The sequence below is a fragment of the Microchirus variegatus genome (assembly GCF_963457635.1).
Source record: "Microchirus variegatus genome assembly, chromosome: 7".
Classification (NCBI taxonomy): Eukaryota; Metazoa; Chordata; class Actinopteri; order Pleuronectiformes; family Soleidae; genus Microchirus; species Microchirus variegatus.
The window spans coordinates 5,165,881-5,193,407 of NC_139808.1; the positions used below are offsets into that span (position 1 = coordinate 5,165,881).

The following is a 27,527-nucleotide window of genomic DNA, read 5'->3' on the forward strand; positions in this document are numbered from 1 at the left end:
TCCTGCTATTTTGGGGGGGGGGGGGGGGGTGTACAGGACTGGGTCAGTCAGTGCAGGGCCCATCAGTGAGTGACCAGCTGAGAATTCACTGAGGGGTTCAGCTCAAAATGTTGTGAACAACAGGGGTTAAGTATTAAGAGTTTTGTCTCAGACTGTGGCCGTGAATACAAACATGCAGTAAATAATTGACGAAATCTGGACAGGAAATAAAGCCAATTGTGAACAGGTGGATATGTATATATATATAAATTCTAAAAATAATATACACAGGTTTAATTTCAGTGTCAAAAATACAAATACTCATGTGTGTATGTACTGTATATCCAGCAACCTTTACTCCACTGGGCAAACGCCTCAGTCCTCAGGCAACGAGTGAACAAAAAAGGATGTAGAGAGCAACGATTTCTCTAAAATCTTTGTTTCTGGTATACTGATGTGTGGAAAACTAAGCCCTGGTGTGTGTGTGTGTGTGTGTGTGTCTCGCTGTGAGTAAACTCACCTGTTCAGACAGGCTTTTTAAAGTTTAATGCCCTTTAAGGTCTCGCAACCTCTGGTAGATTCTTGTTTTCTGTCTGTCCTGTATGAAAATAAAAGACAAAACAAGACACTTACAGTGGTTTTAGGTGGTGCACGTGAGCACAATCGTGAAAATAACAAAGGAAAATGGGTGTAGAAAATGAAATAAAGGCTGACATTGGAAAGCAAATGGCACAAAGGCCTCGACATCAGTCCTCTCAGGTGTCACTGAGTGATTGTGGACAGGAGAAGCAGAGAGACAGGGACAGACAGAAGGAGAGAGGATGGAAGGTGTAAGTGCAGTAGAATAAGACGGGAGAGACCGTTGTGGGGCAGAAAGAAGCTTGCAGCGAATGACAAACTAGGGAAGACGGAGACGGCAGGGTAACGATAGATGACGCTCACAGATGAGTCCGGGCTTTAACCTAATAATGTAAGAAGATTGTTGGGGCAAAGTCGTTCTTTTTCCAAAGCTCCTAACACGGAAATCTCAACAAGTGGACGTGACATTCAGCCGTTTAATCCGTTAGATTAACATTCTGAGAGGATAAATAAACTGATTGTCTAACTTTACACACACTGAAAATGTTGTTGTTGTGAGAACAATGGATGTTTTTTTTTTGCTGTATAGGAAATGATAGATGGGAAATAAAATGGATCAATGGAGGCATCAGGAGACAATAGACAACTTAAAGAAATTGGCTTTGGCGTCGACAAAAAGAGATGAATGTAGTAACAACAGTCGCTGCCATGATGCTACACTAATTCGACACGCTGCCACAGATTCTAGAGGATGTTTTTTGTCTCCCAGATCTGACAATTAGCCAGAATTTTTGATAAGGTATGACGAGGTGTCGGATAAAAAAAAAAAAAGACGGAGAAAAGAAGCTGAAACACAGAGTGAGAGCGGCAAGAGGACGAGAAGCAAGAGACAAAACAGGCTCTACTGTATCACCGGGACATGTTAACAGCTGTATCAATTGGTCTCAGTTCAGCAAGGGGAAGATTTCCGACAGCTGGTGTGTGTGTGTGTGTGTGTGTGTGTGTGTGTGTGTGTGTGTGTGTGTGTGTGTGTGTGTGTGTGTGTGTGTGTGTGTGTGTGTGTGTGTGTGTGTGTGTGTGTGTAACTGGGTGTGGAGCCTTGACCAAGGGCACAGAACACAGAAAGACGAGGGTACGCATGGTCGTGGCTGGAATTTCCCCCCAGACTCTGTCTGTCTGTGAAAAACAAAAAGAACAATAACAAAATGAAAGATTTGAACTTGAAAGGATGGATGGTGACTTTCTGTTTGTTGTATGAAATAAAGGACAATAATTAAACATCCAATTAAATATAATTCCTTCAGAGTTTGTTTGTTTTTTTAAATTAGTCATTGCCATTTATATTATATAAATGTGCTTTTATGCTACAAAGATCCAGCTGGTATTGTATAAATATACGTGTGATGTAATAAATGTCATAATTATGTGGTTATTAAAAGAGGCTCCGAGCAGGAAAAACAATGCAAGGGAGTTAAACACCACCATTAGTAATGACTGAATCAAATTAGATCAAAGATAAATAAGAGACAATAGAGAGGGAAACACACACAGAGGGAAGAAACACATGATAAATAGGAGACAATAGAATATTATAAGGTCATATAATTCTAATTTAACCACAAAGTGACACAGAAAAACAGGGCTAGAAACAAGAGAAAACCTAAATGTGAGTTTGTTAACGGTGTTTTTGTGCTGAACACAACACAAACACACACACAGACGATGGGACTGACAAAGTAAACAGACGGCAAGGAGGGAGGGAGGGAGGAAAGGAGGGAAGGAGGGAAGGACGGGTGTAGAGAGAAAGTGTACTGAACTACTCAGCAACAGCCACTCAAGTGGTGACGCGTTCACGGTGCTTCCTGCAGCGCTTTAACCCGGATCCTAGAGACAGTATTTGAGCTTTCTATTCGCTGCTTGGCGCTGTTGCTATGGGGCTGCGCGTGTCGAGCCATGCAGACGCAGTGCATGGAAAACAGTTTCACGCGAGCAGAGTTTGGGATTAGGGCAGGGTTTAAAAAAGAAAAAGAGAAAAAAAAGAGAGAAAGTGTCAGGAGTGTGTGAGGCGCAGATAACCACATTTACTGTGACACTGACTGACTGAAAGGTGCTTTGGTTTTGTGTTGTCGTTGTTGTTGTTGTTGTTGTTGTGGTCGCTGCCACAGCAACAGCAGCAGACGCAGTTTGTTTACATCCCGCGTGCTAGTGATTCTACACAATAAGCAGGATGAGGAAAAACACGCAGTGTGAGACGGGCGTGTGTCTCAGAGAGAGAGTGGGTGACCTTGTTGAACTCGATGCTTTTGATGCCATGTTACATCATCATCATCATCATCATAGACTTCCGCTTTCTTTTATTATTATATTATATTATAAAACATTATGACATTATAATAATAATAATAATAATAAGACTATTCATATACAGTATGTACACGTCATGCTATAGGCGCTATATAGGTCAGCAACATAAGGAAGAATAACAATTCAGTGGTGACCTATTGTTATATAGATGTGTGTGTCTGTGTCTTTGTGTGTTTGTACTTATTTAAGACACCTGATCAAGACAACAATACATCTATACAACACTGTTTTCTATACACACCATGATGCTTAATGTTATATGTTTATACTTTATAGTGAATTCATTTATATAGACAATATATTGTATTATATAGAGACACATTCATAATTATGTGTTTCAATTGATTTGTATTTAATGCCAATTAAAAGAAATGCAGATATTTTCTTGGTGATGCTCCGGCTTATTTTAGATCTATATGACAGTAAACACTGAGCTGAAACTTGACATAAAAAGTTATATATACAGTACATGGAATTGTTGTTTTTTTGGTGTCATGTGGACATTGTTCTTTCAGCCTTGTATTTGTAGCAGGTGCAGTAAAAGGAGACACATAAATCAGTGGATGCTGATAAACATTTTCTTTCTTTTTTTGTAAAAAAAAAAAAGTATATTCTACAGGGAATTAGAGGGGAAATAAAAGCGCACTAATGAGGAAATCTGCTGAATTTCATCATTAACAGCTGACAATTTAACTGGACATCATAATAGAGGGGTGTGGATGGAGGAATGAGGGTGAGGGTGGTGGAGGAGGAGGAGGAGGAGGAGGAGGGGTAGTCTGTGTTGTTGGAACCCACCCAGCATATCATCCACAGACGCTCCACGGGGGCTGCGTGCTGTGGTGTTTTCATATCTCGCGGAGCTGCAGCGAGGCGCGCGCTATGAAACGACTTTTACAAAGCACGTGCGCTTTTTAAGTGTGCGGCATTTTTTTTTTTTTACAAACAAACGCCTGGACAAATAAAACAGACATCTGTCCTGCACAGTCGCGCATCGCTCTGGCAGAAATGTGCCACTTGGAGCTGGTTGTTATTTTAACTATACTCCCCGCCCCGCAGTGTTTGGGGGGTAAATGAGGTGTGTGAAGTCAGGTGTTTGCGCTACATTCCAAATTACCACCCGTAATTAAAATAAATAAAACAAATAAAAAATCGGGGTGTAATCAAATAAAATTGGTGGCAACATTTCATGAAACGACTCACGGGAGAGAACAAAAAAAAATCGACTCGTCTTATTTGTGTTCCGGAAACAAACAATTCTTCGACATTAGATATCCAATCCATGCATATATGTATATTTTTAGATTTTTGTTCGAGCCAACAGTGTTTAATAAAACATGTTCTGATTCTGCTGGTGTTATCCCCAGCTAGAAATCGGTTGCCAAGCATTGCATCATTCCTTTCATGTGACTCCCATACGCCCCAAATTCGTCCTGGCCGTCTTATGACTGCATCACAATTGCTGCTCGTACAAACTATACAGACTGGAGCGATGAAACAACCAGCGGAGACGAAGCCAGACGGCCCGCCCCCGGCGCGATTCTACGCCACCTCATTGGATGTCGCCAAGGAGAAGATCTCGCCTGCGCTCTCCTGATTGGACAACCGCAGCGTCGGTCTGTGACGTCTCTGTTAGGTTGTGATGAAGTCGCCTCCCCGTGCCTAGTTCGGTTGGCCGCGCTCTCAATATAAACACCGCCGGGAGTTTCCGAAAATCTTATTCAGACGTCAAGACTGAACAATGGTTAACATGAGCTATCGACAATTTTTACTAAACTATCCACATTCAAGCTCAAGACAGTCGAGAAGGCGAGCGAATAAACGAAAAAGGGTAAGTGGAGTTAAAAACGGCTTTGTCTCGGAGTCTGTCGGTGTTTGGCTGAACGACTCTTTTACTTTTTACTTGAAACGGTGCGTTGACCTGGAACTACGGGAAAAAAAAAAAAGAAAGAGCCGGGCATGTTTCTGGCAGATATCCCAGTGTCATTTTTAGACAAACAGCTGTCTTAATCAATCACAATTTGTGCTTTTTCTGAGTTGTCTACTTCGTTTGCCAACTTGTTCAGGTCACACGGACTTGGATTAGGAACTTTGGATGTTTTTGTTCAAAGTGCGGCACGTTTTTTTTTTTTTTTTTAAATAATTTCTGTTTTTGTTCATTAGTTACGACCATTCTGTTAGTTTCCCCCCGGTGTCATTTCACGTGAACGCGTGTCCACGGTTTTTTACTCTCCTCCGTGAGTGGCGCGTGACACTTCTCCAACGGCTTTTTTCGTTTCTGACAGCTCGGCGTGTTCGTGTCATTTCCACGTGAACTAAACATTTCCACGGACTAAATAAAGTCACATTATGTCAGTTATTTATTTGTCTTCCTCCACTGTTTTTCTCGTCTGTGTTGCCTCCTTTTGTTTCGCCCCACTCTTCCTGCTGGACTTATGTTTCCATGACGTAATTGTCTTGGCTCAGTGTGGACATGGAGCCCCATTTTAAAAAGAAAATAAGAAAATGACATAGTCTTATATTTTTATATAAAACACGAAAATAGCCCTTCCAAAAAGAAATCACGTGCATGTGCGTTCTACCTGTCAGAATTCAACGTCAGTGTCGGCCTGGTTACTCATTGAGGATTTTCCTTTGTAGTTCCCCACAGCAATTATACGGTTTAATTCTCTCTACAATAACAGTGTCCACTAAAGATAGAATATTTCCTAGGATTTTAAATGGAATAATCTGAGTTATTCTGATGGTTTTAGTTGGACTGTCATCCCCGTGAAGATCAGGATTTACTGGTCGGTTTCCCCCCCAAACCACTTGTTTATTGATCCCTGCGTGTTTTATGGAATGGGGAAAGCAGGGGGCGCAGTGGAGAACGTTAGGGTCTTTTGTTTACAGGAATGGAGTGAGATGAATTCCGTATTAGATCATTTTAACATTTTCTCTTTGTTTATTCGTTTCGTTATTATTAGTTAAAATTTATTTCTGTATTTTTAAGAGTCATCCTTTTAGGTGCCTTGTTTATTGATCATTTTGATTGTGAAGCCTTAATAAAATTCTATTAAGATTTTTTTTTTTTTTAATTTAAGACTAATAAATAAATTTTTCCTTTCAGAATTGCTGGGACAAGTTATCACCGACATATTGGCATACTTGATTAACAGAGACTTTCTCAAAGGTAAATTGGTTTTCTTATATTTATCATTCTGAATGTTGCACATCTGTGAAGTTATGATTGTGATTATATCTGTATTTTAATTGTCTCGGAACTCCCTTTTCCTTTTATTTTTTTTTATTTTTAATAAATCTATATAATTGTATTTTTCCAACGTTACTGCAGTACAGCCATTTCCTCACTTAGTGTCACTGTTATTCCATTTCACACTTAGCTGGATTTGAACTATGTTCTGTACTTTGGCCTAGTATGTTTCATAATGGAGTAAATAATTATACAGATGATGGTTTCTTGCAACATTCACAATGACTTGCACGCAGTCCTTCCTTACTGTGAAGTGTCAGTCATCTTCTAAAGCGTCCTGTGTGACTGCTAACCCCCCTCAGGTCCAGTGAGAACCGTGTGGCCGAGTACCTGTGCACTGCGACTGACTGGCGAGATGACTGCCGAGTGGCTTCACCTGCCCCCGCCGTACCCCCCTGGTGTGGGGCCGTTGTGTGGTGCAGAGTTGGAGGCGTGGTATGAGGACCTGCAGGATATTCTGGGCTCCGACACGGGAGGGGCAAAACTTGCACGTGCCCCGACTTGCACCGAGGTCAGTAGCTGAAAGAGGGAAAAGACTTTAACACCCACAATGAGTGTGAGTGTCCTCACCCATAGCGTTTTTAATTTCGACTACATTTTTAGGTTTAATTTTAACGTTTTCAGACACGTGTGGGTAAAATGTACTCGTACTTCAATAATTGATATGCTTCGACAGGTGCTGACTTCTCTATTTTCTGTTTTATAGAAAGAGCCGGAGTTTCTGGATGTTCTGGAGAGTTGTTCTCTGACATGGCTGACGGACGGAAGCCAGGCGTGGGGCGAAGGTGTCCAGAGAGCAACGGAGGAGATCCACATCACGCAGCCCCTGCATCACACCTCATCATCATCATCCTCATCTTCTTCCTCCTCCTGCATGAGTCCAGCTGTTGCAGAAGAGCGGCGGGGAGAAGGCGAAAGTGGGAGAAGTGGAGATAGCACAGCAGGAGGAGGCAGTGACCTGCTGCCTCCAGAGTTCTTCGAGTTGCTGAGTGAAGGAGGAGTGGGAATGGTGGACGCGAGCGGAGTGGTCATCAGTGGTGGCTATTATTACCACCACCACCATCAACAGGCTAATAATGCCCCTCCTGCCTCACCCTCAGCCAGTGAGGAGGAACTGCCCTGTGTACCCGATTCTCCATCCTGCTCCTCCTCAGCTTCCCAGTCGCCATCTCAAAATTGTTCTTCTCCCTCCTCGTCCGTCTCCTCTCCTTCCGTTTACCCGTCCTCCCGCCTGGGGAAACGCAAGAGGACCACCAGCGAGAGGGACAACAGTGCCTTGTCCTCTTTCGCCTCCTCCACACAGCACACGCCCTCGTCCTACTCGTCTGCCAAAAAGAGTCGCAAAGAAAGAGAGCATGAGAATGAAAGGAAGGTGCAAGAGCTGACGGAGCAGAATGAGCGCTTGAAAGCGGAGATTGAAAGGTTGGGAGAGGAGGTGCAGAGGACACGTAGAGCTCTGATAGAGAGACTAGTCAACACCAGGAAATGAGGATAGAATGGAAGAGGAGAATTAAAGTTGACAGGGCCTACAGAATTGGAATACGCAGTGGTGGGGGGGAAAGTGTTACATGGTGGTGATGAAATGCCCTGTAGACAGGAAAGGAAGGAAACCAAAGATACTATTTTATAAGAGGGTTTTTTTTGGGAAAAAATAGTGAAAGATGTCAAGAAGACGGAAAGTGATTAAAGTCATGACAATAGGCACAGAGAGAAATGGCTGCAACAGCATTGCGGCAAATGAGGGGGGAAAAAAAAGCCACAGCATGTATAAAGGAAGAAGAACAGGACGGCTCCAAGTGCATATCATACAGAGCGGTGTTGATGAACGTTTGTCATGTTTAAGAATGCCTGAATTTCGTCACATAGGATGATCGGAATTTTAGGAAGTGAGCATTTGATGATTTGTATGTTGGACAGGAAGGATGTTAATTGAGAGATGGCGTTTCATTGTCCTCCATTCCCACCATTTTGCAATAAATTGTAACTCCTACTTTTAAAGGGCTGGCAAATCTGGCGAGCAGAGAATGAGATTATTTGCCCCCCAATTTGTGGAGAGTTTAGGAGCTCAGGAAAAGTTTGAAAGTGCCCACTGCAGTGTGAAAATGAGAGAATTATTTTTTCGTGAGAAAATTCATACCCTTTCTTACTTTTCTAAGTCGTGGCTTGTGTGTGTGTGTGTGTATGTGCAACTGTATTTAGATAAAAAAAAAAGCAAGTAGGACCCAGCTATACTTTCTAAGCTGACCTTTTTTCTATCAATACGGGATTTTGTGGTGGAATTATTATCCTCTTCTACCCTGATATACTATTTTTATACGATACTGTAATATATACAGTTTTACTGTAATGGCTCATGTTGTAATATGCCGACATATCACCTGTTATTTTCCTCATTGTAGTTACATAAGCTGTTAATCATAGACTAATGTGCATGGTTTTATCATAAATGGCATCAGTACCATTTATTTTATTGTTATCTCCAATTTGCAATAAAAATAACAGATGTAATTTTTTGGCGTTGCGTTATGTTTGTTTGTCTTATGAATGACTGATAGAAGTGAAAACGGGGGAAATTAAATTTTAAGATCTGCTCAATTTATTACCTGATTCCAAAGGGTACTTGTAAATGGCAAAAAAAAATCCACATGATAGAAAAAAAAATCTTAAAATGCGCAACACACCTTCCAATGCTAATATCGTATGCCGACTCTATCACAGGGAGAGTATAAAATCAGTTTCTTTTGGTGTAGGGATTTGGCAGAATCCCTCCATTCTGTAGCTGCATTCATTTGACTCAGTCTGTGTGTTTTCATTTCCCTGTCGGCCTATACAGCATTTCATTAGTCCTCTGTGCCAATACCACATTGTCTTAGATCCTGTCACGGCTTTGCCGTAAGCTAATACCCTCATCTCTTGGTGTACATCTTGTTCCAATTCTGCTCTCTCTCATACCTCAAACCATCTTTTTCCTCCCTTCCTCCGACGATCCTCCATCGTTTTGTTCTCCTTTTGTTTCAGTCTCACTTCTTCTTGTTCTTCTGAGGTGCAGCAGGCTCCAGGCTCTTCCCCTCAGCCACAGCCAGCTGCTTCTTAAGGTCCAACAATTTAGCCACTTCTGCTGTGATCACCGCCTTCTCGGCCTTCTGGCCTTTGAGTGTTCGCACTTTGTCCCCCTGCGACAACACACAAAGACACGGTTCATCTGATTTGCTTGGTCAAATCTCAAAAAAAACAAAACAGCAGTTAGTCTTTAAGTAATTACGTACATCTGTCTGGGTCTGGAGATGTTTAGGGTTTAATGCTATGTCCAAATTCATCACTGTATTGAACAAGAATGTATAATACTAATGTGTTTATACACAAACCGTTTTTGATGCACTACTCGCACAATTTACACATTTAGAGCGTTTAAAACTGTACGTCCGATTTAATCTCTGCATTTAACGTAAAAAAGAACGTATAATTCAAATGTGTTTATATACATTAACTGTTTTTGATGCATTACTTCCAAATTTTACACCTTTGGAGTTTAACGCTGTCCAATTTAATCACTGCATTTAATGTAAAAAAAAATAATTATAATTCAAATGTGTTCATACACAAACCGTTTTTTGATGGATTACTTACAATTTTTACACATTTAGAGTAGCGTTTAAAACTGTACATCCAATTTTATCACTACATTTAGCGTACAAAAGAATGTGTAATTCAAATATATTTATACATTGACCATTTTTGATGCATTAGTCACAAATTGTACACATTTTTAAACTTATTTACACTAATAACAAATGGAATATTACACTAATACAATTAGACGTTTATTTCTGTGACTGGTCGCTTGTTGTGTAAATTGTGGAATTATATTGTTTATGTGTACATCAATTGCTCAAACGCATTTAACAGAGCCAGGGAATTAAAATATTTTAACTGTAGTATTATTTGATGGACAGAAACTGTACAGGTTGGTTTTTTTTTAGTTGCAACAGCATTGCCACCAGCCAGCAGTCTCACCTGCTCCGTCACAGCCTGAGTGAGAAGCTTAGCTTTCTCTGGGTCCACGCCGTTCACCGCCGTCGCCACCTCCGCAGCAGGAGCAGCGGTGGCTGGTACAGCAGCAGCAGCAGCAGCAGCAGGCGAACTGCTGGCAGCGTGCTGAGCCGTCATCTGAGGGTAGAAGCAGACACAGGATGTTTTTGAAACAGAGGGAGATTTGATGGTTGTTGTCTCTCGCCTAATTTCAGACAATAACACTCATCGCTTCAAATGTCAAACCAGATTTTATGAGACACGACGTGTGTGAACGGACAATGAATCACATAGGACACGCAGACGGCTAAGGAAATCCAAAAGTGTGAGGACGCACAAATGAGCTGCTTAGTGTTAGTGATGGCGTGTTTGACACAGCACACACACACACACACAAATTACTCAATACCTTTTTCTTTGGTGGTTCATCTTCAGGCTAAAGGCAGACAATTGAGGGGAAGGTTTAGAAGTTATTCTACATTTATAGGAGGGGACACTTGATACATTATTAGTGCTTTCTCTGTGTCATGCTTCACTAGACAAAGACTGGAATTAAGTATAATTTCTTATTCCTCATGAGAGAGGCCAGTGCACGGCTTGGTATTTTCAATTCTTCTTTATAAGTGGTCTACCTATAACACAACCTTATTATTACAAATATATATATGTATATACCTGCTGTCCACCAAATTTCTTCTTCAAAGCCTCAATCTGGTCCATCTCCAGTTTCTGGAACAAAGGACTGACCTGTGATAGAATAGAATAGAATATATTTAATTGTCATTGCATAGTACAACGAAATTGAGGTAGAAACCCTCACATCAGTGCATAAATGTACAAGAGACAAGAGACAACAGGCACAGTATAAATTACATAAGATAACAACTGTATATAAAAAAAAACAATAGATCTTTTAAAGCAGGGGCCTCAAACTCAAAATGACCTAGGGGCCAGTGAACTTCTCGTCTGGTCACGAGGGGCCACGAGTCAGGTGATTAGAAATTAGAATTATATCTTGATATATCATTATGATGTTGCAATTACAAATATTTAGGATGACATTGCACACCATTTAATTTCAAAGTAAAAGTGTTTGTTTTGATGGATAGTTCATGGAAGACAAAAAAACCCCCAAACATTTATGACACAAAATGAATCTGTAAATACCAAAAACAGACGGAAATAAAACAGTATTAAAACTTCACTCCTTCACTCAGTATTAAAATTAGTGCTGGGCACTAGGTTAACGCATGGCACGTTTCCATGATGACTGACCGGAAAAAGACGGGCGTGACATGTTTACGTGCCGCGACACCGGAGTCCAGGCACCGTTTACCAGTTGGCTCCGTTAGCTGCATTAGCTCCTTTTAGCGCCGTTAGCATGCCTACAGTCGAACTGGAGCAGTCTGTTTATTAAACGAAAAAAGAGCAGCGCTACAAATAACCAGCGTACCCGTGTACTGCGTATGTGTGTCTCTGTTTTTAAAGTTTAGCGCTACTTTAGAGACTAATTTTACAAAACGACGTGAAACATTACGTCACATTAAATCTAGACAATTGCAATTAAAACACTAGACAGGCTTATATATAATTAAATGTGGAATTTAATCATTTAAACTAAGTGTAGGGCCACAGGACATCGACAGGCGGGCCGTATGTGGCCCCTGGGCCGCGAGTTAGAGACTCCCGTTTTTTAAAAAGACACAGTATTGCACATTTATGCAGTTATTTTTTTTAGATAAAAACAGTTTTTTCCAAACAAAGATGTTGGGGGGAATGAAGAAAAAAAAAAGATACATGCAGAAAATACTTAACAACTGTTAATCTAACCCAGTGTAGGCCAATGTAGCTGAACGCTCTGTGTAGATCTTTGAACAAATATCTATAAAAACGTTGCAGGTTTGATCTTGATTACCACTCTACAATGAGAGATTACACTGACGATCAAGGATGGCATTTATCCGAGAGCTTATAAGCACGTATATAAACTTGGTGTGACATTAGAACACTGTTTTCTACTCCTTGTTTGGAGACATGACATTGGTGACTGAGTGACTGCATCATTGGCAGGCTGCTGCAGACACAGTCCACCACAATTAGGCCTGAAGGGACAAGTGGCCTGAGAGGAAGAAGCTGGAGCTTAGAAAAACAGTTTAGGCTATTTATCCTTAAACATGTCCATGTCAGTAAACATGACTCCAATATCCCCCAGTGTGCTGAAATATTGACAGACTGTTGCATCCTCATTGGGTCACCCAGCATCAACATATGTAAGGCGTTCACTGGTCATACTCACAGCGCCGATGCGGTGGCCCGCGCTCAGCGAACAAACAAAGGTGCCACTGCCTTGAAACATGGTGCTGATACAAGACTGCGGGGCGTTGAGTTGATCCCTGATGGTTTGGCTGACTGTCGGCATGTAAGGCGACAGCATCACTGAGAGCAAGCAGGCGATGTTCACCGAGACGCCAGTGACTGTGCCTGCACGCTGCCTGAGGAGGACAAACAGAGACGGATCGTTATCCGAGTTTGCTCCGATCACCAATATATACACGTCTTCTAAAACTTAAGGCAATTAATTTAATCTACTAATCTACTAAATTAATCTTCAACTACTTTGATAATCGATTAATCGCTTTGTAGCTTTTTTCATGATTAAAACAAGATTTCTGATTGTTCTAGCTTCTTAAATGTGAACGTTTCTTTGCTCCATATAACAAAGAAACTGAAACAAATTAAAACTGGATCATTTTGGTTTGTGGACAAAACAAGACATTCGACAACAACGTCATTTCCAGGTTGGACAAACACTGATCAACGTTTGTTAACATTTTATGAACCAAACATTAATCGATTATGAAAAAATAATCATTAGTTGCAGCCAATTAGTCATTTTCCAAATCGTATGGGGTCGGTCTCTGCTTTAATACAGAATGATTACTTCCACTTTGACACTGAAATACATCTACCGGTCATAGAAATGCAAAGACAAATATCAATCAAATGGCATCTCACCTGTCTGTTTCTCCTCCCTTGATCTTCTTCCATGGTTCATTGACTTGAATGTACTGGTTGCCATGACGTGAGATGTTCAGGATGTGCTTGAGAGCGTCGCGGATTCTGGCGAAACATTAAATGTTGGCATTACAATGCATTTGTATCGAAATCTGTGTTCATCTACCGTTTTAACTTTAATGTGAAGATGCATGATGATATTTCTATATCCATTAATAATAAATTCTTAAAAATTATTTCAATTCAATTGGTAAATGTCCCTCTAAATCTCAACCGTATCCTCCATCAGTGCTTTTGACAAATAACTGCTCTTACCTGACTTTGTCCATGAGCTGGACGTACTGCTGCAGCTCCCAGCTCACCACGGCCAGCAGCTTCTTGTCTTCCTGCAGCAGCTCCATCGCAGGCACGCAGCCCTCAAAGAACCTGGTAACAAACATACCAGCTCTGCAGGAGAGAGAGAGAGAGAGAGGGAGACATGATTGAGACAGATCATAAAGAGTGGAGTGGAGCTGTCAGGGGGGAAAATGTGTAAACAGAAGAAAGACAGCAAGAGAAACATGGAGTCAGATAATGAGGGAAGGTCATGTTGCGTTGACTAATTGTTTATAAATGATAAATATTGTTATTTAATGTAATACGAGTGTTCCGTCATTGAAATGAGCTGAGTCTGCCTAAATCAGGGGGATGTTTGTAGTGGAAAACATTTAGTCATGTGACAGTCTGATACAACAAACAACAACGCTTTGACAAGCCGGTACAATTTACAATAAACTGTAATTTTAGTGTTTGAGAATGAACTTTTGATGAAGGTTTTCCATTATAATATAGCATGAAACTGCTGTGACTTCGTTCTATTGATTGATTGATAGATAGATTATATCCCCAAGGGGAAATTCAAGGTCCCAGTAGCTTAAAAACATCACATACAACACATACACTTACAGCATACTGTAAACAGTATGACAAAAAAAGACAAATCCACATGGATAATAACATACACGACAACACACAAACTAACGACTTGTAAAGCAGTTATTTTTGATGTGCTGAATCATTAGAATCAGTTAATTAAAAAGACTTGTTCAGTATTGCACTTCCTCCATGACCGGAGCACAGACTCTGACGAAATTAAATTCAGTGGCAGGGCTTGTGATGTTGATCGCCGGCTTTCAGCAGTGCCGTCGCTAAATACAACCAGACTCCTCTGTTAAACGATGATCATTTTAGACATTTGCTTGCTAAGTGTTGGAGATTACCCCACGTTATTCAGGATTGTTTAGTCTTTTTAACTGATCTACAGTTCTGCATTGTTCGGTTTGATTCTTGTGTCGGACGTCTCTGACCAATCAGTGGACGGCAGTCTGACGACATCACGCGAAGTATTGTTGTTTTGGTCTCAGTGAGATCTCTTACTTAATCCTGGGAAAATTAAGCTATTTATTGTCGCTGTGAAAATGGAGTGTTTGCTGCTATAATGATTATGAAGCTGATCATGTGTGAAATTGTCAACGAAAAGTTAAGAATGAACAGCAATAAGCTGGAATAAAACATAGCAGGGTTTTTTTTAATGAAATAAAATGGATGCACTGCTGTGAATGATGCAGTGATAGTGACTGGATCAGACAAGAACAGAATTCCTTTTCTGAAGCAGAACATTTTTTTTTTTTTACCTCCGACACCTTAGGCTGGATGCAATCTACAAGATATTTTTGAACCAATTAGGCGTCAACGCTGCTGCCCCAGACCAATTTTGAAGATCAAGGTACTTTTAACTGCTGAGAAAATTCTTTGATGTGGGATTTAACCCCCCGATCTTATAAAAATCATTTCAGGCAATGAAATTGGGGCTAAATTGCGCCATCCACAAACAAATGTAGAAAATTGGAGTGAACCATTTAAACTTGGTAATTGGACTGGATGAGTTCGCTGTGAAGAAGTGAAGAAAATGTGAGCAACTTCAGGTGAACTGGCCCATTTTTCATTTTACTGGTGACTGAACTGAACTTAATCCATATTTGAATAATTACCAACCTGTTGATGAAGTTGCCCAAGTTGTTGAGCAGCTCGGAGTTGTTCTTCAAAGCCATGTCAGCCCAGGAGAAGGCAGAGTCCTGGCCTTCCGGACGCACATACAACAGGTAAAATCGCCACACGTCAGATGGGATCCCGGTGTCTTTTGCCATGTCTCCAAACACACCGACACCCCGGCTCTTGGAGAACTTGGTGTCCTCGTAATTCAGATATTCTGAGAGTAAGGTAGAGCACAAGTTAGCGTCAAAGCTCAATTTCCAGAGATCATCGTCATCATGTGATTATTAATCAACTGTCAAACAGAAACAAATAGTCTTTACAGCCTTTGTAAGACCTGCTGTGTTACACTTATAATATGAATAAAAGATAAGAAATCAAGCAGTCAGTTAGAATAAGTGATCACCAGTGGCGACGAGGTGGTTGACCAGAGTGTAGTTGTCTTGAGCACCCAGCAGGGAGCAGGGGAATACAACGCTGTGGAAGGGCACATTGTCTTTGGCCATGAAGTTATACAGCTCCACCTAGTGGCAGAGACACAGCAACGTACCGTGAGGATGACATCATATTAGATCATCATGAGATCATCCAGTTCAAAAAGGACTTATCAGCTCTCCCCCAACCCCCCATCTCTCTCTCTCTCTCACACACACACTCACAAGCTCAATCCTGGTGATTTAAATGGAGAGACGTGAGGAGTCAGTGAGAGTGAAGCAGATGTTGGGTCTTTTTAAATCACGCTGCATTTAAAAGTGCGTCTAGCCGAGTGATAAAAGCAAACTAGCATGTTTGGAGCGACATTTTTTTTTAAATGATGAAAATGACATGCACAAACAAAATGTCCAATAATTCCACTTGTCTGTGTTACGATGATAAACGCATCATGGACAACAAAAACAAGAAAGCCTGCGGTAGAATGGAAGGAGGAATGGAAACTGAAATATAGATTCGTATATATATATGTGTATGTATATATATATATATATGTGTGTGTGTATGTGTATATATATATATATATATATATATATATATACATACATATACATACATATACATATACATATACATATACACACATATATATATACATATATACATATATGTATATATACACACACACACACACAGTATAGTATATTTATTATCCATTATCAAATAGGTTATTCCTTATATTTCCCATTAGATTTGTGCGTGGCTGGGGGAATTCACAGTTTCCAGATGAATTAAGTAATCAGCCCCATTCTGTGTTGTAAAGAGGACAGCATCGGTGTGATGCTTGACATTCAGTGTGGCTAATAAATGTGACAACACGTGTATGGTGGGAGGTGGTGTACCTGATGAGGATTCTTCCACCACTTCTGCCACTGGTCGGTATAGTTGGCCGTAATGGACAGATAACCAATTGGGGCATCGAACCACACGTAGAACACCTGCAAAGGCAGAAAGATTGCTTTGTGTTACAGAAAATACTTCTTAATCACATTAAGTTAATTAATGTACAATGATTAGTAGCAGTATGAGTGGAAAAAAAGAACATTCCCCAAGTAGAACAAGTGAGGCAATGGGGAACACCGTGGTGTCATCAGTCAATGTAGCACTTAATGAAGTGCCTAGTCATTTTCAAAGTTTAATTAGGAACTTGACCTTCGATTTAACGTGTCTATTCATTATCTATGTAACACGTTACACAGCCGAGTGGTTAAGATGTATATTTCATTAATATGGGTTGAAAATATCTTCCAAAGAATGCAGAAATACCCACCCTGAAAAAAAAACAAGCACATGCAATCCAACAGCAACATCTGTAATGTAGGATGGAAATTATATTTTACTCTATATGACAGCATCAGACCTTCTCTTTAAAGTCAGGATGAGGTACTGGAGTTCCCCAGAGCAGGTCCCTGGTGATGCAGCGAGGTTTGAGTCCGTCTCTAAGCCAGGAGCGAGTGATCTGTTTGGCATTTGCCGTCCAGTCTCCTGCGCTGGTCGACTTGTCCAGCCACTGCTCCAACTGAGTCTCTAGCTGCATGAGAGGAAGAGAGAATGAGATGTCTTATGTCTTTACTCTAAATCACAGCTCTAGAGAAGAGTAAATAGATATTTAGCGTGAACTCCATACCTTTGGCAGGTCCAGGAAAAGATGTTTGGACGAGCGAATGTTTGGAGTCTGCCTGCAGACTTTACACTGAGGTTCCTGAGAGGACAAAAATGACAAAATGAGGATCTTTATCTGGTGTGCAAAGGCCTTTCAAGTGCAGCTACAATGCCACAACTGTAAATTAGCTAATTAAATAGTTCTATATAATAACTTAAGCTATTCAAGCTGCTCTCTTCACTCACCCTGAGTTCCACTGCATTAATAAGTCGCCCACATTTGTCACACTGATCACCACGAGCTTCTGGGTAGTTGCAGAAAGGGCAGATGCCTTCAACAAATCGGTCAGCCAGGAAACGCTGACAGCTCTCACATCGTAGCTGCTCCACGGTGTCTTCCATGAGGAATCCGTGCTTGTGGAGTCGCCAAAATATGTCCTGGGCGATCCTGAACACAAAACAATGTAAAAAAAAAAGAAAAAGAGATGAGCTGGTTAAAAGAGTCCGAGTCCACGTTTCATTTTTCTACTTTTGCTTTCGCCCTGTCTCAAAAAAGGGTTGTTGATGAATGTGGAGGATAAATAATTAAACCTGACCACATTTATGCCTCCCAAGAAAGAAAATGATGTAAACTTTCTGTGTCAATACAGCAATACAGGAAGCAGAGCGAGTATCCCATCAAAAGAAGATGGAGGTTAGAGTTTGAGTTATTGATTAACTAAAAAAAAGCACCACTGAGTATTCTTTAGTTGAATCCAGTATAAAGTATTTAATCTATGGGCGTTTTTCGATTTTCTAAGAATGTGGTGCTAGTGAAAAATGTACAAGCTCAAAGGTTTAATACTATTTTTTAATTAAGTTCCTCAATTTTGATTTTAATATCCTTTTGTAAGGTAAGCCCAGCATTAAAGAAAAAAGAAAGGGTTAAATAGACACACAAATATATAATTTATTGCCTACTTGCTACTGTTCAAATTTACTTACAAAAAACCCTTGGTTTCGTTCACATTTGATATACAAATATGTGACTTATTCATTAGGGACAGTGAGAGTCATACCTGAATAACTGGATTAACTACTTTTACGTTGCCTACTTTAAAATATGTCTTAAAACTATATTTGTGCAAACTAATAAACTAAAAAGTGTTTACAGAAGCAGGACAGACAAATGTAATTTAATAGGATTTTCTTTTCTTTACTTGATAAACTGAAAAGTAAGCAACAACCTACATTCCACAATCATCCTTGATAATCTCCGAGATTAAATAAAGCAGAATTTATGGTTGCGAGGGCTAGACGGCCAGTATCTAGTGTGAGATTATAGTAATCCTGTGTTGTGTAATTTTACAGCGCAGTCAGTGTATAGTAATTGTTTGTTTCTCCATACCAATGCCAAACAATGTCAGAACCATATTCAACCAACAATAATTATAGCAGATGTCTGTAATTTCATCTTAATTTTTTGCTTTGTTGAAAAATCATGTTTTAATTTTTTTCACATATTAGACTTCTTCCCCACCTCTACTCACTCTGTCTGCTTCTCAGTGGTGGTTCTGCCGAAAAAGTCAAAGTCAATCTGGAACCACTTGTAAATGCTGGCATGGACAGCGTGATACTTGTCACAGATCTGCTGTGGCGTCAGGCCCTCCTCTCTGGCCTTGTTTTCCGTGGCTGTGCCGTACTCATCTGTGCCACACACATACAGCAGGTTCCAGCCTCGCAGGCGGCCGTACCTAAAAACAGATAACGGACAGATGGAGCGGGTGAGACGACGAGGCAGACATATGCAAAGCATAAAAACAAGGAAATTTAAAATTAAAAAGCACATGGTTCATAAAACATTGATGTGGAAATGAGATAAAAGGACAACATGTTTGTGAGTAAGAAAATTACACTCACAATTACCGCTACTTTTCTAGCACCTGTGTGGATAAAAGAAAGAAACCCCTACCTGGAGAAGACGTCAGCACTCAGGACGCATCCAATAATGTTACCCAGGTGGGGAACATTGTTGACATAAGGTAAGGCACTGGTAACCAGGATGTTTTTCTTGTCCTCCTGTGGCAAACTGAGAAACAACAAAAACAGGGCTGGATTTATTTGAATCTGGTCCAGAAAACGGTTCTAAACAACAACAACATGCAGTAAACATTAGTATGTGCTTGACGTCTCGATTGGAAAATAGCACTTACATTGGGTGTTGTCGCTCTTGAACCAGCGGGCTGGAGATCAAACCTTTGCTCCAGGTGAGGGCAGCAGCCTCCATCTCCTCCTCAGAAACCATACGCTCGCCATCGTCACACTGAACATAATAAAGATATAAAGAAAATATTTAGTGATTCATGTAAGTTTTGTGGTCTATGAAGCAGATTTTTTTTTTTTTTTTACCAAAGTGTTTGTACATTAATCATGACATTTTACCAGTTTTAATCGGTGCAAGATTATAACACTGTGAAAAAATAAATGGTCAAAAATGACAAAAAAACGATGCCTACTTTTCCTTAAAAAACAAAAAACCTTTAAAATCTTTTAAGACGGACCCAAATACTAACCTGAATCTGTCTGTTTTTAATGGTTCAGAGCAAACCGTCATTGGGGGTTTACCAAATCTGACCATAATTTAAAAACAGATTCATTTTCAAAATCATGCAGACAATTGAGAAGCCACACAGGAAGCTGCCTTCAGTTGTTTTGACATTTATAACTCGTAAGACTTGTCTTGTCTTACATACTGTCATCAAAATTAATATTTATACTGAATCATCCCATCAAAAAGACAAAGCTAAGTCTTTTTTGATCAGAATCAGAATCTTATTATCCTGGAAAATGTTGTTACAGTTGCTCCATATCAGACTCAATAACTTACAGAAGAAAGTACAAGAAAGAGCACACCAATTAAAAATTTAATTATAGAGCACCAAAAAAAGAGCGCAAAAGTGTATAGGCACTTGCCAATCTGAGATCACACCTCATGCTGCAAAATGTAATGAACATCTGTTGAATCCTTCCTTGCATAAAACAAGAAATATTGTTTCATCTTCAACACAGTGCTTTGCTAAGATATATGTATATATATATATATATATATATATATATATATACATATACATATATATATAAACACATGAGCAACAATGCTTGTCTTGTTAAGTGTTTTCTTTGTGCAAGTATAATTTCAAGAAAAAAGAAAAATAGAGAAACACACACAATGAATTTTCCTGAAAACTTCAAAGGAGCTTTCCTGAGGCAAACGTAGTTACCACCCCAAATGCCTTTTGTGTAGTATGAAGGCTGTAAGTCGAATGGTTATCCTGATGATCTGGCACATACCTCAGCAGGGGTGCCGTTGTTAGTCGGTTGTGAGTCTCGGCACACGCTGCTCTGGGGGAGAGGCTGCCTCTGCATGTAGCTCTTCATGCCCTGCAGGCCTTTTCCCTGCAGCACTTTCTGAGCAGCAGACTGGAAACTGTGCCGGGCAGCCACACGGTCAAACCAGGCCTTCAAAGACTTGTACTCACCTGTGTGAAGTAAGAATTGCAGTAGGAATGAATTGTACAAAATTTAGATTTAAAAATGCAAACAAGTTCACTGGTTGACCAACAACAGATTACTTTTACGTTTATTGTCACTTACCCAGTGCAAGTGAAGAGTCCGATAAAAACGGGTAGAGCGCAGACGACAAAACAATATCAGCAACTGAAATGGCTTCCTAAACGATACACATTTGAAGAATATGAATTAATTACATTTAAAAAAAAGTTAATTTTAATTCAATTAAACCTCCCACAGTCCAAAAACATGCAAAGGTTAATTGGAAACTCTGTGACATTAATTAAACCATCACTATTCCTAAATTGTCTCAACTAGACTGAGATTGGGGCATTAGCCAGCAGATTTGCCAGCTATCTAAAAATTATAAAACAATACCCACATAAACTGTAATATTGTGGACTTCCAGAGATAATTGAACATGCTTTATTGTCATGTACGACACCTATTGTTTAGTGAACTGGCTCACCTGAGGATTTCATGTTTTCCCTTTCAATTAATTTCCATTGTTGAGAAGAATCATAACATTGTAATTAAAGCAGTTTAAAGCATTTCTTTATGCAACGGTGCTAATGCAATATTACCAGTTGCATATTCTCACATATTGTGAGAATATAAAGTGACAGTATTGCACCTGTCAGTGTACAGCCTGATGGAAATTATTAGAAGAAAGTACCCTCAAGCCACGTTGTTCTGAACAAGTGCAATACATGACATAAACAGATGACTTGTTGCAAGAGGTGCAAATATGCACACTCCTTGACACATGTGACTCCATTATGAAAATCATACAGATTAAAAATTCAATTTGACAGCCTATGTTTGTATTAATCTTAAGTCGTTTGATTATCTATTGCAGCAGATCGGCCAATGGAAAATAAACAAATGAAACGGCTGATACTGTACCCCGGTTAAATATGGCAAGTTTTGCTTGCTCAAGCCTTGGTCCAGGTAGTTTAGGGACGCCTGGAGGACTTTAAACCCGTCTGAACCTTTTCCTTGCACCACAGCCATGTGAAGAGCCTGAAGCAGTGCAGGCTGTGTGACGAGGTCAAAACAAAAGGTTAATTAAGAATTGATTAATGACATTCAGTCAAGCAGTAAATCAAACGAGGGTAAGATTTCTCTTTAGGCACTACAAAGAAAGTACAGGTATGCAACACACTCAAGCAGTGTAAATGGATTGTGTACAAAAGCGTGACTTTTATTTTATGTAGCATTTACCTGAAGTTCTGCGGCCTCCCATTCAAGCCACTGATTGCAAAGTGGATTGGATTCTTGTCCTTTTACTTCAAACAGGTATCTGAGGTGTTGTTGGGAAGAAAGAAAGTGGGGGGGAAAAAAGTAGTTTTTAGGGCTCACAGCAAGAAAACAAGCAGGAAAATGAATCTCTGAATGCAAATTCAATCAATAAAATGTCCTATGAATTGAATAAAATTGTAAAGGGTGAAATGATCTACTGACTGGCAGATTGCATTCGAGCTGAAAATGTGCAGACCACTGGGCAGGAGGAGGGCTGGCAAAGCTGGACGGCTAAGAAAGGGCACCACTCTCTCTGAAAACACAACAAAAAAAAGACAGATTGTGAGTTTGTGTAAATTATTCTACATAAAACAGACAACTGCAGACAAGACTGCTATGGAGTTATGAATATTCTGGAAAAGAAAATCCTTTTCTAACAGCGTTGTCTTAAAAGGGAACTCATATCTACAGTTGTTAGCAGTACATACGGTTTTATTTGTTTTAAAACATAACATTGTACAGTCAAAGAAAATTAATAACACCACACTGCCAGTGCTTAAAAACTTAGAGGATAATCCTGTGACCAAATTCTCAGTCACAATACTTGTCAGAAAAGATACTTCAATGGTCCATGAAGAACACATAATCAATCTGAATTGCATTTTCTTTTAGATGCCTTTACTTTGATGTTCAATTGACTGGTTTTATGGTGCCTCAAGGATTAAACGCACCTTTGCAGCAGAAATAACACTCGTTTTTAAAGATATTCTCTGTAATAAATGTGAAAAATGTCAAAAAACAAGGGACATTTGTGACTTGTATGATCTACCTTCAATACTTTGGCAACCCCTATTGGTGTAGTTCTGAGAACACATTACTAATTATTTATTTCTGTGAAGGGATTACTAGGTCTCCAACTATACAAGGTAAGGAAGATGATGTAGGTATGTCCCTTATGATAAATACATGAGAATCTGGGCACTTGGAGCAGGGCTGTAAGGTGCCTACTTATTACACGATTACTACATTTATCTACAATTACTTTTGATACCTGCCTAATTATTTAAAGAGGGTTTGTTATGAGTACAGCTTCTGACTCCGCTTCTAAAAATGTGATTTTATGTTCTGGTTTCATTTATCTTTCATGATAGTATACAGAATGTTTTTTTTGAAAAATACCTTTAAGGATGATTTTATTTTGAGGATTGGGAAAACAGATAAACATTTTATTATTTATTATTATTATTATTATCATTGATAGAAATGATTTTATATGATAATGACTAGGTAGGTGCATGGTGCAACTGTGTTACATACACTGTCACTTGTAGCTAGCATGCTATACCAAAGCAGCTACAAGTAAGTCACGAGGCTAAATAGTTTTGATATTTGAAAAGGGTTTGAAAAACACAAACCAACCATTTAAACATTTTTACGAACAAAACAACATACCGGTTAATCGAGAACATTTGACAGCTTAATTGACAGAAATAATTCTCGTTTGTTAGATTCCTAAATGAGAGACTTTTCTAGTTGCCTCTCAAACATAAGTGTATTGTACACAGAGTTCATTCACTCTTACCTACACTATTACCTACAGCTAACGCGCTATACCACAGTACTAACCCTCGCCGAATTCAGCTATAACTCAAATATCGTTAGCTAAGGACAGTTGTTATCTGTCATTTCTGTGTGACTGACATGAGAAAATGTGGTGCTGACTAACCCTGCTTTCTTACCTTCGTGGTTGACACACTGAACGTCACACTGAACTCCAGTCTCTTCTAGCGCAGCTAGCACCTTCAGACAATGCGGGTTACCTTCACTCACGAAGAGCCTTATTTGGCCGTTTGAAGCCATTTCGCCGTGTTGGGACAGAATGAGAGACTACGGTGTGTGAAGGCAGCAATTTCACTACGAGAAAAGTCCAGCAGCTGTTCGTAGTAACTTCCCGGCGAATGCCGACTCCTCACTAGCTGATGCAAGCAATGGCGGCTCGGGTACAAATGGCGGAGTTGTAGTTTTGGTGGCGTGTTCGTGTTGTTGACGCAAACTACAGCGGTATGTTTTAAGAACTACATCTACCACAAAAGCCTCACCCGGAGCGTGGATTCGCCGCACAGTGGTCGCACTTGTTTTTAATCTCATCGTAGCGCCACCGAGCGGGATGTGTCTGTCACGTTTCTTCATTTTCTTTGCGGGCGATGCGTTGTAGCGAAACGTGCGCACCACAGCACCGCCTGCTCCGATTGGTTCCGTGTAACATCACATCTTAGCCAATCTAACCTGTTCATTGCTGGCATTTTTTTTTTATCCGCTTAAAGAGACCGGAGGTACCGCCAACAAGGACTGTGTCGAGCAACCTAATGCTATTGTATGACTGTTTATTTGTAAAAAGTCCACGATAGAGTATTTTATTATTACTATGTGCTTTATTTTCGTCATTGTATGTGAAGTTGTAACTCTTCAAGCTAACCTAGCAACTCAAGACACTTCAAAAACGCAAGTGAGCTGTCATCTCATCGCTGCGAGGTAAGTGATGCTGTGGCCCTCGTATACAAATACTTGAGCTCGTCTGACCTGTCAGTGAGGTTAACTCCTGTTAGTTCTCCTGCACGAATATTTAAGAGCAGAGCAGGATCATAAAATGAAATAAAATAAAACATATTTAAAGATACTGTGGAAGTCATGCAAATGCATTCAAAATCATTAGAGCTGCACAAATGTACCTGTGTGATATATGAACAGTTGAAAAAGTTGTGCATCAAAAGTTGTAGGCTGTGTGCTGGCTCTAACTCCTTCTTTTGTGTTGTATGTATATACTGTATATAAAGCACTTTACATTTGTAAACAAGTCTCAAAGTACTATATATTAGCTTTGCAGATACAAAACGTGTGGTGGTGCATTGTGCAGTGACTAAAATTAGAAGCCCATCTTTGACAAAACAACATGTTTTTTCCACGCCGCAGTGTCAAACTTTATGTAACCTATTTCTGTCAAAACCACAGCTCAGTTCGAGCGACAAATAGGAAACGTTTAGACTCAAACGTGCTCTTGAAACCCGTCAACCTACTATTTCCTGTGGAACAAATCAATGTAACGTTCTGTTTATACAGCATATATGTATGTCTACATATACAGTATATATATATATATATACACACAGTGCCAGAAAAAGAAGAATTTCCTTGCAGATATAAAGCCTTTGAATTCTCTCTTCTACGTCTTCCAATATAAGTTTTGTCAGACTTTAGGACAGTCCACCCTGACTATAATCCACTCACAAAACATCATCACCGTAGCGATGCTGACTCAATGACCTCATTGTTGTCATCTCTGTGAATGTCACGTTGATTCAAAAAAATAAAATAATAAATGCTTATCTTAACACAAACCGCTCTAGGTGTGGAAATATTTGCGTGCTTCTGCATGCGAGTTGTCTCTCTAACATGTTTCACAGAAAGTGGATGCATGGGTTAACCACAGCATGTGTGTGTGTGTGTGTGTGTGTGTGTGATGGATACTGTTTGACTGACGCATTGCATTTTTGCTTTTTCATAATCTGTCTTAAGTCCATGCAAAGCAGGAGATTTGCTCCCCTTTTCACCAGCCTGTGACGACACAAGCTTGGAAGATTATTCTCCAGTTGCAAGTTTTGCTTGATTAAATGTGCTTTGTACCATGTGCAGTATTAGCAGAGGAGGGTTACGAGGTGGCTGTGATTACTGCTGTCGCTGTTGTGGATGTGAGACTCAGAGAATGGGCCTTTCGCATTGTGGTTTGTTATTATTAGTCATATTATTTCTGCTGCTCTGTAGCCTTTTTCTGATTGCGATTTGTGTAACGCAGTTTACGTAAACTGTGTTAGATCAAAGTGCACCGATGAAATCCGTCTTACCTTTTTTTGTGTGTGTTGTTTGCGTTGTACTGTGCAGACCAACTGGAAGCCACAACTACATGTTGTTTTGTGACATCTGGCACTTAAAACACTTCAGCAGTTGAGGGTGGTTTGGCTCTTCAGATGACATTATTGTGTGGAAAATGCTCTTGAAATAATGGTCTCACTACACGCTTTCTCCACTTTTTCTAACCCATGACCCCATTTCTCTGACTTAAACGATTCTCATGATGCCAAGGTTATCATGTGATTTTACCAGGAACACTTTTAAGAGCAGGGACCGGCTCCAACGCTTATTAAAGCGGAACTAGACCGGAAGTTCCTATTATCGCTGTTTTTTTTGGTGTGTATCTGCGTCATTACCTTGTTTATGAAGCCCGACGGTTTGAAACAAACAGTTCAGCCATTGCTGAGAACGTTGTGTTTTATTGTAATCTCGGGGCTCAACGAGATCACTGAAAATCCCGTACTAGTTACGTAAGCAGCGGTTCTCCTGAACAACCGATCGTCCTGCTCCGGGCGGTAGTCCGGGCACATCCGGTTACGTACATTGAACCGCAGAAGAAGAATAACGTCCGTTGTGGAGGTGTTTCACGAGCAACAGTGTCTTCTGACTCTGGGTCTGACTCCGGTTTAAAGTCATAAAGGGACTGCGGCGAGGAGTCGTGATGAAGCTATTTTTAAACACTGTTAAAACAATGTTTTGATAATGAGTAGCAGTGCATCCGCCGCTCCAGAGAGGGAGCTGCGCTTCTGAGAGCTGACGTGATAGATTACGTCACTTCCAGATACCTGGCCAATCACAACACAGGTGGGAAGGCTCTACGCTGGCTGGCCAATCACAACACACTCTGTCTTCTCGGGCGAGATTCATGGCTGAAATAGCGCGACTGACAAGCGCTTCGAAAAGGACAGATTTCAATTGGCTCGTTTACATCAACTAGGAGGATTTTGACCATAAAAACAACTTAATATATGTAAGTAGACCTCCATAACTCACATATATGTGCAACAGGACCACTCTATGTGACCTTTAACACATATTTAAAATACATTCATAGTTCACATTAATTTGACGGCTGTGGTTTACATAGTGTTACATAATTGAGTAAAGAATATTTCATTGGTCATTATAGCAGAATTGCTCCTATTACAACAACAAAACAGGCTTCCTGTTGTATTTACAGTATACCACACACACCCTCCCCCATATGAGCTCTGTTGTAATCCACTTTAATCCTGCATTTAATTTATTTGTGCAATGATTTCACCAGGTTGTGATTATGCATTGTATGCATAGACATCACTGTACACTCTTAGAAATAAGGGTTCCAAATGGGTTCTCCAAAAGGGTTTCAGGTGGAACCTTTATAAAAAGGTTCTACCTGGAGCCAAAAAGGGTTCTCCTATGAGGACAAGCCGAAGAACCTTATATGGTTATACTTAGCGCTTTATTTCTAAGAGTGTACTCAGAGTTTCCTTTTAAAAAAGCTGCT

At 40.0% G+C, this 27,527-nt stretch overlaps 2 protein-coding genes across 3 annotated transcripts; one reads left to right on the forward strand and one right to left on the reverse strand.

The window, feature by feature from the left end:
- The first annotated feature begins 4,645 nt into the window (after positions 1-4,645).
- Positions 4,646-8,664, forward strand: ddit3 (DNA-damage-inducible transcript 3). Its single transcript, XM_083892194.1, has 4 exons — positions 4,646-4,750; positions 6,029-6,091; positions 6,475-6,683; positions 6,879-8,664. Exons 3-4 carry the CDS (start codon positions 6,528-6,530, stop codon positions 7,659-7,661), a joined length of 939 nt encoding a protein of 312 aa, XP_083748320.1. The 5' UTR covers positions 4,646-4,750; positions 6,029-6,091; positions 6,475-6,527; the 3' UTR covers positions 7,662-8,664.
- Positions 8,665-8,847: 183 nt separating this feature from the next.
- Positions 8,848-24,071, reverse strand: mars1 (methionyl-tRNA synthetase 1). Of its 2 annotated transcripts, XM_083892192.1 has the most exons (22): positions 23,872-24,071; positions 22,355-22,445; positions 22,115-22,193; positions 21,797-21,928; positions 20,975-21,050; positions 20,672-20,859; positions 19,534-19,643; positions 19,293-19,409; positions 18,871-19,074; positions 17,588-17,789; positions 17,367-17,441; positions 17,100-17,270; positions 16,582-16,677; positions 15,654-15,771; positions 15,251-15,464; positions 13,532-13,663; positions 13,217-13,321; positions 12,498-12,693; positions 10,877-10,948; positions 10,611-10,637; positions 10,187-10,339; positions 8,848-9,345 (listed from the first exon to the last, which is right to left on the reverse strand). In XM_083892192.1, exons 1-22 carry the CDS (start codon positions 23,990-23,992, stop codon positions 9,193-9,195), a joined length of 2,832 nt encoding a protein of 943 aa, XP_083748318.1. In that variant the 5' UTR covers positions 23,993-24,071; the 3' UTR covers positions 8,848-9,192. The 2 variants fall into 2 exon arrangements, with proteins under 2 accessions (XP_083748318.1, XP_083748319.1); XM_083892193.1 differs by lacking the exon at positions 10,611-10,637.
- Positions 24,072-27,527: the final 3,456 nt, after the last annotated feature.